The sequence below is a fragment of the Camelina sativa genome, chromosome 7 (genome assembly GCF_030686135.1).
Source record: "Camelina sativa cultivar CO46 ecotype springtype chromosome 7, ASM3068613v1".
NCBI lineage: Eukaryota > Viridiplantae > Streptophyta > Magnoliopsida > Brassicales > Brassicaceae > Camelina > Camelina sativa.
Window position 1 is genome coordinate 30,374,800 of NC_141886.1, and position 15,487 is coordinate 30,390,286.

Here is a 15,487-nt window from a genome sequence, read left to right on the forward strand (position 1 = left end):
TAAAACTTCATAAATATTTGGATCGAGCCTAGGTACTAGTTATTATCTAGAAATACCTTGTGAACCATATAAAATTTTATAAATTTTCATATTTAAAAAGAGGTATTTTGAAAATAGATAGATGAAAGATGTATTTTTGAAAAAAGGTACACCAAAAGGGATATTTCTCAAAAATTCTCAATAATTAATCAGTCATCATCACATTTAATTAAATAATACAATAATCTACTAAGTTTTTGATTTTCTTACTTTTTTATTTTTGTAGCAAATGCAGTTTTTTACTCCCTCTGTTTCATATTGTGTCATTTTACACTGAAAATTTTGTTACAAAATAAGTGTCATTTTGTATTTTCAATGTAGATGTTTGGTAAATTTTCTAATTTTATTCCTACTAATTTAATGTATTGACCAATAGAAAAAATTGTATAATAGATTAATAATGGGTAAAATAAAAATTTAATGATTTTCTTAATATGTGTGAGAAATCTTTTAACGACACTGAAACAGAAGGAGTATTAAATGTCGAATAAATCACCTACAGAAGTAGCTAGCACATAAATGCTAAGAAATATAATATTTATTATTTAATATATACATATATATAGTATGAGCAACAAATATCTACTACTCCCCAAATTCTTTTTATATTAAGTGTTGTTCTAAAACTTTTTAAAATAAGTACTGTTTATGTTTTTAATATAAATGTTATGATAAAATAATAATTTGAGTTTTCTCTAAGCTATTTTAAAGTGTTAACCAATGAAACCAATATGTAGAGTATTATTTACAATAATTTCTAATTGTTTTTTTTTTTAATAATGTGGGAAGATAGTTTTAAACGATACCTATAATAAAAATTAAAATGGATGAAAATATTAGTGCATGGTTGAAAGACCAACAACATAATATTGTAGACGGCTTCTAAATCCAAAGCAAACCTTAAATCCGTAATAATATATGGCACAATAAGTCTAGTTGTGGGAATAAGACATTACATTGTCCAAATGAAATTATAGAGCTCTAAATGCGTAAGAGACAGTCACAGGGAACGCTCTCTTAAAGGTCAATCAAATTAATTGTTTTGTCTTCTAGTCTTCCAATTGAAACAACTATCTTAATATCTGCTACTCCCTCTATATCACAATACATGGTTTTTTTGAATTTTTTCTTGTATTACAGTAGATGATTTTCTGTATATTTTTATCAATTAATATTAGAAAATTACAAATTTCAAAAATCATTAATTGAAAATTTAAAACTTTGATGAATTACTATTGGTTAATAATTATGAAAATATGTTATTATGAATAATAATGCATTTATTGGTAAACATTAAATATTTTTAAAAATTTACGTGAAAGTTTTAAAAAAATCATCTATTCTAATACAAAAGGAGTATTTCATTTCATCCGGATGATAACTTATAATTTAAGATATCAAAAAAAATCTTCTTTGTCATAATAGTCATCTTCGTTAGTTGTTATAATTTATTTTTGTTGTTGTCTCTTTTTTTTCTCCATTAAAATAATTTAAAATGTTAAAACATAGAGTACGAGTAACCAACAGAACTAAAGAAATACAATCATAACAACGGCTCAAAAACAGAACCAAAGAGAGATAAAGAAATGCGATTGGTTTCAAACTCGTCTTTCATCTTCAATCCTTGAAAAAAAACCCATGGCTCTGTTCTCCTTTTCTTTGTTTTTTTAAAATTTTTGTTTTTTGTTTTTTTTTTTGTTTTTATTTTGTTAAAAATACATAATATAAATCTATGAAATATTAAAATTAAAAAACGAAAGCACTATTATATTATAACTTTGAAAAAATATTATAATTTTAAGAAAGCATTCAACTTGATTTTGGATGCACAATTGGCATGGGAAATAAATTAAAATAGTAGAAAAACACTTTAGAAAAATAGATTTAGAATTCAACTGAAAAAGGTCGGTCTATTTCATTAAAGAGAAAATTCAGAGAACTTTGATATACAATATGAATAGAGTGTATCTTCGTAGGATTATATTAAGAAAAAGTTCAAAAGACAACAAAAAAGTGTTATCTATTTGTTACAAGAATACAGGAATAGGATTGTTGGTATTTTCGACATAGATAATGTCTAGAACGATTCGCCGTCGAGTATGGAACATATTGCTACTAAGTACTTTGAGGATCTTTTTAAGAAGTCGGCTGGTAATGGCATTCCAGAAATGGTTAGAGAAATTAATCCTCTAATCACGGAGAGTATGAATAGAGATCTTACTCGGGATATTTCTGAGGCGGAAGTCCGTAAGGCTCTGTTTGCAATGCACCCGGAGAAAACTCCAGGCCCTGACGGCATGACTGCCTTATTCTTTCAACGGTTTTGGTCCTCTTTGAAAGGGGATTTGGTGTCTTTGGTTCAGGGATTTTTTAGGACGGATCGTTTCGATCCTCTTTTAAATGAGACAAATATTTGTCTTATTCCCAAGGTTGATAGACCGCAGCGGATGACGGAGTTTCGACCGATCAGTCTTTGTAATGTCAGTTATAAGATTATATCTAAAATCTTGTGTTTCCGGTTAAAACGGTTTCTACCTCTTTTGGTCTCTGAAACTCAGTTGGCCTTTGTTTCTGGTCGTTTAATAACTGATAATGTTCTGGTCGCTCAGGAGATGTTTCATGGACTAAACACCAATCAGAGGTGTCAGACGGAGTTTCTAGCTCTCAAAACGGATATGAGCAAGGCATATGATCGAGTAGAATGGGATTTCTTGGAGGCGGTTTTGGTCAAATTCGGTTTTACCAAAAAATGGATCTCGTGAATTATGTGGTGTGTCTCTTCTGTGTCATACCAAGTTTTATTGAATGGTCAACCCAGGGGTTCCATCCTCCCTCATAGGGGTCTTCGTCAGGGGGATCCCCTGTCGCCGTATCTGTTCATTCTTTGCACTGAGGTTTTGATAGCTACTATCAAGAAGGCAGAACGGGAAGAGAAAATAACGGGTATCAAAATTGCCCGTGATAGTCCTACTATTTCGCACTTGCTGTTTGCTGATGACAGTCTTTTCTTCTGCAAAGCAGAGGCAACCGAGTGTAGTAAAGTAATGGAAATAATAGGGGATTATGGGAAAGCCTCAGGACAAGAGGTCAATCTGGATAAATCTTCTATTATTTTTTGGAAAAAAGTCCCTTCCGATTTACGACCTTAATTAAAAACCATTATGGGTATTTCTAAAGAAGGCGGCATGGGCTCGTATTTGGGTATCCCTGAGAGCCTTCAAGGTTCGAAAACCAAGGTGTTTAGTTATGTTAAGGATCGATTAGATGACCGAGTAAACGGTTGGTCTGCAAAGCTTCTTTCGAAAGGGGGCAAGGAGATTATGATTAAATCGGTGGCAACAACACTTCCTACCCATGTTATGTCATGTTATAAGCTCCCGCAGGAGCTGACTTCCTGATTGACGAGTGCTATATCTACCTTCTGGTGGAAGTCAAATGATAAGGCTCGTGGCATGCACTGGGTAGCTTGGGATAAAATGTGTAAAGATAAATGTGAAGGGGGTATAGGTTTCCGAGCTCTTGAACAATTTAATGATGCAATGCTGGCAAAACAGTACTGGCGTCTTATCCATTATCCGAATTCCCTAATGGCTCGAGTAATGCGTGGTAGGTACTTCAGGAACAAACACCCTCTTTCGGCTAAAAAACCATATAACCCTTCCTTTGCTTGGCGGAGTATCTACTCAACTAAGGTATTAGTGGAGCAGGGTGCGAGATGGGCGGTAGGCTCTGGCTGCTCCATCTCAGTGTGGCGGGATCCATGGTTACCGGATACTCGTCCAAGACCAGCTAATGGTCGAGGTCGACTATTGCTTCCAAGTTTGATGGTTAATCATTTAATTAATCCATCTACGAAGGATTGGCATTTACCTATTCTGGAGGAGTTTTTTGATCCGGAGGATATTCCGATTATTCGGAGTATTGCGGTCAGCAAAGTTTTTAAACCAGACTCTTTAGTTTGGCATTTTACTAAATCAGGGAAGTACTCCGTGAAGTCTGGTTATCGGTTAGCACGGAAACTAATCTCGGAAGTGGAAATTGGACCTACGTGCATGGCTCTTCGCGCCCATGCGTGGAAACTTGAGGTTCCCTCCAAGGTTCAACATTTTTTCTGGCAGGTCGCTTCTGGAACTCTTCCTGTATTGGAACGGCTTGCACACCGTGGCGTCCGATGTGATATTCAGTGTAAGCGGTGTGGTCTGGAATCAGAAACCATTAACCACACTCTTTTTAAATGTCTGCGATCAATGAGTATTTGGGAGTTGTCTCCTTTATCACTAGAAGCCGAAGGTTTTCCATATGCATCAATCTATGCGAATCTGGATTTTATTTATTGGCGGGCGGTAGGGCAGTCCGGGATTGCTGATATTTCTATTTATCTCCCTTGGATACTTTGGTCGATATGGAAAGATAGGAATAAAAAGGTTTTTCAGGGTTTAGAGGCAGAACCGACAAAGATTTTAGATCAGGCAACAAATGACAGATTATTGTGGGCGGAGGCCAAATCTCTCACTGATAGTTTTTTAAATCCCCAGGCTTCTTTGGAAATTAGGGAGCCGTATATCCGTTGTCAATTTGATGGTTCATGGAAAAATTCGGATGTTTTACAGGGTTTGGGGTGGTGGTTTTGTGATGGGGATGATTCAACGATTCTTTTGGGAGCTCGGAGTCAGCGACGTGGCCTTACCCCCTTACATGCGGAACTACAAGCCTTGCTCTGGGCCATGGAGTCTATTTTGGAGGCAAGAGTGGATTGTCAAGCTTTTGAGACGGATTGTGCAGAGCTTATCGCGATGGTGCAGAAGCCCGACGATTGGCCAGCCTTTACGATTTTACTGGAGGACTTCTCTATTCTCAGATCTTCTTTCCCTTTCTTCACTCTGGACAGGATCCTTCGTGAGTCTAACGCAAGAGCAGATTGTTTAGTCCGGTTTTCAAGGACTTTAGTTTCTGAAATTTCTTTTGTAAACTCTTTTCCTCCGGTTTGGACGACTAATCTCGGAGTTCTCTTTTAATTTTAAATGTGTGGTTAAAAAAAAAAAAGGAATACACTCACAAATAAACACATAACTTATTGACAGTTGTTTAGTTTGCAGTTGTAACAATAATAATATTAATAAATCTCAAAAAAAGGAAGTAGTTAGCATTAGTAGAGCACTCATATTTAAGCTATATGTAGACACATTCTTCGATTTCATTCACCCCTTAAGAGATCAATATCACATGTGTTAGGAGTTAGGACTTAGGAGTAGATGACAAAAATTAAATATATAAACAAATTATTCATAGGTGTAGTAGACACGTGCATAATTGCATATGAGCAAACGAAGATTAGCTGGGATATTTTTGAAATAGTTTTTGTTTCTCTAGTTTGTTCTTCTGTGTCTTCAACCGTACAGATCTGGTTCTTGCTGATAAGCATAATAATTCTATATTAACGTTTGGATATAATTAAGTACAGTTTGGTCTGATATCTCTGTCATTAGACGTGTGGCTGTATAATTGATGTGGTTTGGGTACTGACCGTTGTCGAATACTACTTGCTACTATTATATATGTGCACTGCTCATCCTATTCTATATTTTTCATTTACCATTTTTTAAAACGATTATCCAAGCTAAATCATTATACTAAAAACGAACAAAAGGTAAAAATAAAAAACATACGCAAAATCATATAACTTTCCTATTAAAAAAATTATTAATAATTATAATAATATAATACGTTAATTTCTTTATTGAACTTATATATAACATATATTTGTTATTAATGTGACACATCAGTAAATCTAAATTTAGAGGAACATGTTCAACATTAATCTTAATATTCGAAAGATTGTTCACTAAAGAAAGCAAAAAAGCAAAAATCTAACGTAAAGAAGAGGCTTAATATAATTAAGAAACCGGTTATTCATGTGTTTACTTACTATGATTTAAGGTTGTGTATGACAGTATGAGAAACAAAAAAAATCAGCATTGCTAGTGAAGATGAAGAAGAATATTGTTGTTAAAAGAAAAAAAAAACAATACCAAAGATAATTAGTACAAATTTTTTAAACTAATTCGCTTTTGCTTTAAACATACGCGTTGGAATTAAACGTTGAGAATATATTTGCATGTGTTCAAAACAACATTTTATTGTGTAAAACGTTTTCAATCAGCCGAGATTTCCAAAAGTGGAAGAACAAAGGAAAAAACAAAGAGATAACGGAATCACAAAATAAATTTTATTATTCCTACCAAATTTCTCATCAGTCGGCGTTCTCCACAAGAAGCTTCAGCTGCTTTTCTTTCCTTGTTGAGGATTATTTGGTTCCCTGAGAGGTGAGGACACTCTCTTTCTTCGTGGGAGATCATAGAGCAAGTAAAACAGTACCAAAAGTAAGAGAGGTATGTACCTCTTCTCCATTATCAAGTTAGTAATTAACACACTTTTTCTTGAATTTTAGGGGCTTTGTGACATCCACTGAGACTAAGACTTTTGCATCGTTGACATCCACTGCTGCGACTTGACCAAGAGTATCACCAACTCCAATGCCTCTGAAGGCTTCTTCCACCCAGCACAGGAGGGAGAGTCCTCTGATCTTAGTGCAAAAGGTTACACGGTTCAGGGGGTCTTCTTAAAAGTTTAGTTCCCATCTTTCAAGAGAGGATGTCCATTTGTTGAAATGGTAAGGTCTTTTTATTAAGAACAAAATACCTGGATAAGAGGATGTCCATTGTTCTATTTATAGAGGTAAAAAGATAAGTTATATGATGGGTTCTATAGTGATGATGAGTTCCACAAAAGTTACATAGCATTTATCACATGCATGCATCTTTTTGTGATTTTGGGAGCTCCTCCTAGCTATTTTTTTTTACTTTCATAACATAGTCGATATTTTAACAGATTTCAGAGATTATTATGAATCTTGGCCAATGATTAACCCGGTTAGAAAAAAAAAAAAAAAAAAAAAGTAAGGTTAACCTGGTTTTTTCGTTCTTAATCGAAATCCTACTCGAATGAGAAATTAGGGTTTTACATGTCAACCGGTTATGTCTCCTCAGCGGTCTACAATCAAAACCTCGCAACCATCTGTTTTACTTTTTTTCTAAATGTGTTTTCTCCAATGAAGTCTGGTCACAGCCATCAAATTATCAAGACATGCTCAGTTTCCTTACTCTTCTTCTATAATTGACCCAACCCACGATTGGGCCTAGTAATAATAATAATACCCAATCAATCAGCTTAATTGGCTCATGGTCATTCTTCCTCCCAATCGCTCCACTAGAAAACAATAAACCTCTCTTCTTCTTCTTCTTCTTCAGATTTCTTAGAGAAAGAAGAACCCCAAGTGTTTTGCCGTCAGAGAACCACGGGTTAGTATTCTTGTTTCTTGATCCGAGACACGGCTTGTTTGTTTACTTGGGGTATTGTTTTATTTACTCATTATCGTGTTTTTGTTCTTATGAAGACACACACGGACGGCTTCTGGTAATAATGTCTTCTGTTATAGAAGAGCAGCACCAGAAATCGATTGAGAAGCTGCAGATTTATCCGACAGCTAACTCTGGTGTTTCTCCTTTTTGGCGAGGTTTGTCCAAAGTTCACATCTTTTAGCTTATTATTTTTTGCAAGCTTGCTCCTTTAATCGTACTGTTTTATATCTCTCAGAGAAGTATGAAAGGGATGCTAAAAAGTATTGGGATATATTTTACAAGCATCATGGAGACAGAGTAAGCCTTTTTTTTTTCTCTCTCTCTCTCTTTCTCTCTCTCTCTCTCGACTGTTTAGGGTGTTTGGTAGGTTTGGGGACTCAAGTTAGTTAGTGATACTGAGCTATCTCCATTAGACTTTTAGTAACTCAGGTGTGTTTGTATGGCCGTTCTTTAGTAGGAAACGAATTATGGTCTGAGTCCTTGAGCGGATCTTGTGTACAGAGTTTCTGGTAAAGGGATCTGTTTTCAACTGCCTCAGCCCTTGATTTCAGTTTTGACCAGATCTAATTGATCTCTATTCATATTACAATGTTGCCATTCGTGCTTTGTGCAAATGGTATTACTCTACTTTATATGATAATGTTTTTACTTGTTCTTCATCAGTTTTTCAAAGACCGCCACTACCTGGACAAGGAATGGAACAGCTATTTTTCTGTGAGTTATAAAACTAATTCATAATGGTATCTGCTGCATTACTTATTGTAATATTCAACCTGAGTTTCTCTTTATTCTCTTTTTTCAGGTCAGTGGAAAAAGAGTCATTCTTGAGGTAATCACAAATGCTCTAGCTGTTACTTATCTAAATCGAACTATTTCGTTCTTTGGTAGATGAGTAGCTTTTGTATGCTGAGCTATTGGTCTTCATTTGCAGGTTGGCTGTGGAGCTGGAAACACCATATTTCCTTTAATTGCCACATATCCAGACATTTTCGTTTATGCATGTGATTTTTCACCACGAGCTGTCGAGTTGGTCAAGGTCAGTTCATTATTCTTCTCTAGTGTTTGCTTTTATCTGGTTGATTTTTCTTTGCTAGTGAAGTCAATTTATTCAGCTCCATGACGCAAGTTCGCTGCATTATGCATGAGTACCTGCTGATGGAGTGTCAATTCATTAACTGGCAATTTATAGTAATCGCCTTTGTGTCTCTTAAGCACATTTAACTGGTTTGTGTACCTTAGTTTATGCCTGTGAATGGTTGCTTGTTGCGTCCACCACATGGAATAGTGTACGAATTGTCATGTGCTTCATAGTCTTTAGGTTACTGGCTTCTGTTGAACTTGTTCAGGGTGTATTTGACTTGTTTTGACATTCAGGCTCATGATGAATACACAGAGACGCGCGTGTGTGCATTTGCTTGTGACTTGACGGGGGATGGTCTTGACAATCATATTTCTCCATCTTCAGTTGATATTGTGACCATGGTATTTTTAGCAAAAAATTAACGTTTTCCTTTTAATTGCTCCCTGGTTTTTGTGTTGATCAATATATCATGTTTGAGCCTTTTCCTTTGTCATTCTAAAATATATCTCATGTCAAATACTTGTTGAACAGATATTTGTATTATCTGCGGTATCACCAGAGAAGATGCCCTTAGTATTGCAGAATATTAGGAAAGTACTTAAGGTATCAACCACATTTCTTCTAATGAACTTTTTGGGCATCCATCTTCCTCTGCAAGTCTGAATTTCTCATGTTTAGTTACTTTCATATTCTTCTGTTTTCAGCCGAATGGGTGTATTCTCTTCCGTGACTATGCTGTTGGTGATCTTGCTCAGGTTTGATCCACCTTTTTATTACTTTCATAGTTTAGTTATTGCTTCTCTGTTTTGCCATGTTAGCGGAAGTAAAATCTCACTAAAAATACCTATCAATGCATCAAACGTCATATGAATTCCCCATTATGATACACTTGAACGAGTCACTTGAACTTCATGTTCAAAAGACAATATTTTCAAGTGCCTTTTTGCTCATGTTTTAGGTTATTTTTTTTTTGTATTCTGTAAATGATTTATCTCTGATCTGCGTGCTTTAGTATTTGATCAACAGGAGAGGTTTTCTGGGAAGGATCAGAAGATCAGCGAGAACTTTTATGTCAGAGGTGATGGCACTGTAAGTTCTTTCTTTCCTCCGCTTTTCGAAGGCTATCTCTTCCCTAACTTTGGCAGTAGTGTGATGATTTTACATTATTTATGCAGCGTGCATTCTACTTTTCTAATGAATTCCTAGAAACTTTGTTTTCCGAACAAGGATTTGAAGTTGAGGAGCTTGATGTTTGCTGCAAACAAGTCGAGAATCGTTCACGTGAACTGGTCATGAATCGGCGCTGGGTCCAAGCTACATTTCGTCTATCAAACGACAAGAAAAACCCTACCAAACTAGACAACTCTGAACAACAAAGTAACAACAATCAGCTTAAATCTGAGGAGCAAGAAAGAAAAGAGATTGTTGATAATACCGACATTGACATATCCGATGGGCTGGCTATGGAAATGTTTGGAGCCTCTCCATCAAGTCATGAGGTAAAGAGACTTGAGAGTAATCTCACTGCTTTTTTAATTCTTTCTTTTATGTCTACAAATTCATCTCTGGTTTGTTTTCATAGATGAGCGTGGTTAAGCTTAGGGATTCTGCATTTAAAATCAAACATTTGTCCAAAGAATATCAACATACATGCAAATCTACGGGGTTGATGCTATGGGAGTCAGCTCGGCTTATGGCTTCTGTTCTTGACAGGAACCAAAACATTGTTTCTGGAAAACGGGTGTTGGAATTGGGTTGTGGCTGCACAGGAATATGCTCGATGGTAGCTGCCAGATCAGCTAGCCTTGTGGTAGCTACCGATGCAGATACAAAGGCACTAACGCTATTGACGGAGAACATCACAATGAACCTCCAGTCTTGTTTACTTGGGAAACTGAAAACAGGTCTACTTGAATGGGGAAACAAAGAGCATATACAAGGCATCAAGGGTTTGGCATGTGGTGGAGGCTTTGAAGTTATAATCGGGACAGATGTTACCTATGTAGCTGAAGCCATTATTCCTCTGTTTGAAACCGCAAAAGAACTGCTGATGTTACGGGAAACGGAGGGGAAAGAAAAGCCGGCATTGATTCTATGCCATGTTTTCAGAAGGGTTGATGAACCTTCTCTCCTGTCAGCAGCATCTAAGTTTGGGTTTAAGCTTGCAGACAGATGGGCTGCTGCAAATCCAAAGGAATCTCCTCCTATTGGCAACTTCATTGACAGTTGGTTTTCCGAAAAGGATTTGGTCGCGGAAATCCCGACTTCTGCGTTGCATATTCTCTACTTTCAAATGGAGTAGGCTATGGGTTGGGTGGAGAAGCATATGTTGATTAGATGGATTTTTTTTCTTTTTCTCATTGCTTGCTTCTCAATCAATGAATGTTATACATGTACTCTTAATCAGTGGACTGCGTTGGGTGTGATCTTGTTCTTGGTATCCTGTAAGAATCTGACCGATATTAGCAGTGACTTTTTTGTTTGGGTATAAAAAACGAATACAAAAACAAAAAAAAAAGTGCATTAATAAGGGATGAGGGGGCTTTTTGTAAGCCTATTGTTTCCAATCACATTTACAACTTTTGAAGTCCTAAAAGTATTGTATAATCCAAATTAACATTTTAATTGTTACTATGTTTTCCGATTTTTGAAATCATTAAAAGAGATTTTCCAAACTTAAAAAAAAAAAAAAAATCACATTCATCATTCTAAGTTTCTAACAACCAAAATAACAATTCAAATAAAAAAAATTACTGTAAGAAAATTACAATTCAGAATAGAAAATGAGTAATATAAATACAGAATTGAAACATAAATAACACAATTATAAATTTGAAACATGAATAAAATTAAAAATTAATAAAACGATCAAGAAAAATTTAAAATTTATTTTTCTTTAGTCTTTTGTCCTTAAATATTAATAATATGAGTTTTTTTAAAAAAAATAAAAAATAATAATAAAACGATCAATCAATTACTTGTTGGATCATCTTTTTTATTATTATTCCTAGAAACTCCACCAAAAGAAGCATATATATCTGTTTTCTTCAAGCTTTCGGGCGATTTTGTTTCGACGGCATCTTTGACAGGTGACTTGCTTCTTCTTCTTCTTCTTCTGATTTATTATTATAGCTCTTCCCACATACATTAGTTTTGGTTGTGTGTTTAGATCTTGGTTTGGGTTTTTACTCTTTTCTAAGGAAATGCTTAGATTGATTTGGGTTTTTGTTTAGTTTCCGAGAAAAAAAAAAAAAAAAATCCAATTTTGGAATCTGAAATTAGTCTGATTTACTTGGAATCCAATTTGGGAAATTAATGATTTATTACTATTACACAATTTTGGTAAGAACCTACCTATGTTGAAACAAAAGACTATGTGAAAAGAAAAAATAATATATATGCTATAAGAAGAACAAATCATTGTTAGTTAGGCTTACTTGGAAATTATCCTGTCAATGTTCTTCTTATTTCTATTTGTGGCAGCAAACAATACAGGCAAAATAAGTCAAACTCGTATGTATGCTGCTGCTGTTGTTTTCCAGTAAACTTAATTCTCTAACAGAACAAGTTTCGAGATTTGATATTGACGACGATATTGGCCTTGGAGGAGGCAGTGAAACCATGGAATGCAACTGTGGTATGCCTCTTTGCATCTGTGTTGCTCCTTCCAAACCAACCATTAAACCAAACCCACCGGTATATATCTCTTTTTCTTTTTCTAAGTCTTTGTGTTCCTTATCCTACATAATATATTATGTTGTTATCTTCTGAAGATGCGCTTTTGGAACAGGCTACCATTGCTCCTGTGTCTCTTCCTCAGTCAAAGTCAGAGCCTTCAGCAAAAAGTAAAGGTTCCACTTCCAGCAGCAATTCTAGGTATGTTAGTATTTAGTCCTAGTATCAAGGCAAAAGCTTGCGTCTACAGTTTTACTCCCATGAGATTTAGATATGAGAGAAACTTGTCTGTCTTGGCATTTGTGCCTTTGGATTTACTTGCACTTCAACTATACAGATCAAATCTAGTTTCATGTGTAATTGGTTCATCTGCTTTTTGTTCATTTCTGTAGAAAACCTTTGTGGAACTTGCTGTCTGAGTGAAGTTTCTATGTCTTTCTGGTGTATCTTGATATGTAACTTAGCTGTGGGAAAATCTCAGGTCAGCTCTGAATCCTGGACAAGACATCCCCCAAAGAGACTATGAAGCCAGTGGGGAGGTAGTTAACTCTTTGACATTTCATTACATGGATAGACCATAGCTTATTTTTCTGACAGATAAATTCATAGATTTAATGAAATGTGTTTGTATGTAAAAAGGGATTAAGGGAAGCAATTAAGAATGGTGACACTGCAGGTGTGAAAAAGATTCTAAAAGAGGTATACTTAATCTCCATTAAAGAAGCTGGGCTTAATTTAGTGTTCAGAAAGGCTAAATCTGTAAGAGTTGCAGGGCGTAGATGCAAATTACCGTGACAAGCAGGGAATGTCAGTGCTTCATCTGGTAATCTTCTCTATCTCTGCCATATGTGTGATTGGTTTGGTTAGGTAAGTCCAAATATACTAATTAGATCATCTTTTGGTTCCACAGGCTGTCTTATTCAACCAAACTAATATTGCGTTGATTTTGATGGATCATGGAGCAAGCCTCGAGTACAAAAATGCACAAGGTAATTCTCATGATACGCAAATCTTGCCTTGATAATGTGTCCAATCATTTTAGGTAGAACAAGTTTGACTAGTGATTCATTTGTTTTGTGCTACTTGTGATTTCTTTATTAATCGTTGGAATTTCTCTGGTTTCGCCTAAAGTATATAAATTGTTAATCGCCCATCAGGAGAAACACCGCTAGATTGTGCTCCCGCAACGCTGCAATACAAGATGCGGGAAAAGATGAAGTCCATTTAACAGCAGGCCTCATACAGAGGTACATACATACATCATTCCTCAAAGCTTTCAAACCTATGAGGGGAAGATTTGTAATGGAAAAATCAGGGGCTCACTTGTAACTTTAGTTGCATTCTGTGTGCATTTTTTTCATGTTGTTATGTGATCTTTGAACCATCTTCTACTTCCACTATGACATACAAACTCACCTTTTATTGCAGCTAAAAATATCCACTTGCTTTTGCATCCAAATGCAGCGTCTGAACTAATACACTATGTTGTTTTGGTCAAATAAACAGCATGTAATGTGCACATCGAACTCCCAAATGCAAAAACTAAAATAGCACCATTGTTAAAATCATGATACTCGGCAACAATCCTTGACTCATTGTCTGAACAATAACACAAACTTTCTCTTCAAGATTGTCTACTATAGTCCGTAGACAAGACATGTGATGAAACAGTCTTCGTTATATGTTTACACATACATTTGAGAATGGAAGATATGTGTCGGTGGCTCATACTGGGCCTCGAAATCCTATGAAAGCCCATGTTTAGGGACATGTGACACGTGAATGGTGTAGACTAGAGAAAATCAGTGTCAAACCCTATCTCCTACTTTTATTTTCTAGCTTCCCTTCTATAAAATCCATTCCTTATTCGCTAGTGTATGAGCATCCTCACCCATAGAAAATATTCAACTTTTCGTTTGCTTGTACACTTGTAGTTCTAAGCTATGTTCAAGACTATAAGTTTTGTTCTCTAACCATGTTTGTTTCTTTGCTTGTTCTTTCTTTAGTTACTTTTTAGGCACAATTCACTGATTCCATCTACTCGTTCAAGCACCAGCTCGAAGAAGCGTAACTAGTTTATCTTAAGAAATCATGGATCTGAAAAAGCTACGCTTCTCGAGAAGGTGCGTGAGCAAGTTGATGCATATTTTGATCTGTAAAGAACAAAATCGAATCTCACTGTGATGATGTCAGTTTGATCTAATTCAAGAAGAACTCTTTGAATTTCTTCCTTGTTTATTTGATTATACTATTGTTGTTAGTAGTTAATGATGAAACTACCATTGCTATTAAATATCTTAGCCAGAGAAACTAAATGGATGGTTTAGGGATGAAACTGTAAGTTTGTGGATTAACTTTTGATTTCACACGTTATATGACTTTTAACACTGTTATTTGTGCAGTTAGAGTTGTTGTGAGAGTAAGTATTAATGAGAGCAATTGTTTTAAAAGCCTTGAGAAGTGGGATTCTTGTTTGTTTTAGTTTAGTTTTTTTTTTCTTCTTTCTAATTATGTGAAAATGTATAATGTAAAATTCAAATGCATTTTTTTTTTGATCGTCTTCAAATATAAAGAGATGTTTGACAGAGCAAAGCTAGCAAAACAAACGCGTAAATAAACAAAGATGGAGACGAAGGAAAGTTCAAGCTCGACGATCTAACTCTAAGCGATTATGAAGCCACGCCGGCCCTCCCAGAGCTAAATACGAGGTGAACCTACCATCCCGAGTGACACTGCACGCTATATCCATAGCCACTCTATTCGCTTTAGGAGTGGATAGATGAAACGTGACTGTCTCCATACTAAGCACAACTCTGTGAATCTTGGCTAATAACGACAGATATTTTGGCCATACAAATGCATTTTGATGTTCTTTTTAATTTCACCACAAAAAGGTTTTCAATTCCATCTCCGGTTAAACTTTGATTTTCAACTTTATATGTGACTCTCTTTTAACAATGTGTATTTGTGCAGTAAAAGTTGTTGTAGGAGTAACCATAAAATAGCTATTAGCCAAAAATCACAAAACGTAAACGCATAGGTTTTATGACAAAATAGACAAAATCCCTTGATGTTTTCTAACGAAAATAGATAAAAGTATCTAATGTTTCAGTGTGTAAAAACTTTTCTTATGTGAAAATGTAAAATAATAATGCATTTGTACGTCGAAATTTGCTAATAAAAGTGAAGATTATCCTATAAACTTTTGTGTTGTTGTTGACCTTATCTTCTACTCCATCGCATCGCGTTTACTTTTAAGTCTCGGATTCTGTGG

General features: G+C 35.4%; 2 protein-coding genes and 1 long non-coding RNA gene across 7 annotated transcripts; all 3 read left to right on the forward strand.

The window, feature by feature from the left end:
- Positions 1-7,022: 7,022 nt before the first annotated feature.
- Positions 7,023-11,010, forward strand: LOC104703148 (tRNA N(3)-methylcytidine methyltransferase trm141-like). 4 transcript variants are annotated; one of them, XM_010419100.3, is made up of 12 exons: positions 7,023-7,397; positions 7,493-7,612; positions 7,693-7,754; positions 8,121-8,171; positions 8,260-8,286; positions 8,389-8,493; positions 8,832-8,939; positions 9,070-9,141; positions 9,243-9,293; positions 9,565-9,627; positions 9,714-10,037; positions 10,121-11,010. In XM_010419100.3, the coding sequence occupies exons 2-12, from the start codon at positions 7,519-7,521 to the stop codon at positions 10,838-10,840; spliced, it is 1,677 nt and encodes a 558-aa protein (XP_010417402.2). In that variant the 5' UTR covers positions 7,023-7,397; positions 7,493-7,518; the 3' UTR covers positions 10,841-11,010. The 4 variants fall into 4 exon arrangements, 2 of the variants coding, with proteins under 2 accessions (XP_010417402.2, XP_019083515.2); XR_015561334.1 differs by having other exon boundaries at positions 7,106-7,397; positions 9,551-9,627; XR_015561335.1 differs by having other exon boundaries at positions 7,106-7,397; positions 9,551-9,627; positions 10,252-11,010.
- Positions 11,011-11,532: 522 nt separating this feature from the next.
- On the forward strand, positions 11,533-13,672 carry LOC104703149 (uncharacterized). Its single transcript, XM_087457367.1, has 8 exons — positions 11,533-11,627; positions 12,101-12,234; positions 12,329-12,414; positions 12,695-12,752; positions 12,853-12,912; positions 12,986-13,036; positions 13,124-13,202; positions 13,371-13,672. The coding sequence occupies exons 2-8, from the start codon at positions 12,160-12,162 to the stop codon at positions 13,439-13,441; spliced, it is 480 nt and encodes a 159-aa protein (XP_087313493.1). The 5' UTR covers positions 11,533-11,627; positions 12,101-12,159; the 3' UTR covers positions 13,442-13,672.
- A 371-nt stretch (positions 13,673-14,043) lies between these two features.
- LOC104703150 (uncharacterized) lies at positions 14,044-15,415 on the forward strand. Of its 2 annotated transcripts, none has more exons than XR_754140.3 (2): positions 14,044-14,336; positions 14,787-15,415. It is a non-coding gene; the product is annotated as an uncharacterized LOC104703150 (long non-coding RNA). The 2 variants fall into 2 exon arrangements; XR_015561336.1 differs by having other exon boundaries at positions 14,072-14,336; positions 14,800-15,415.
- The last annotated feature ends 72 nt before the right edge of the window (positions 15,416-15,487 follow it).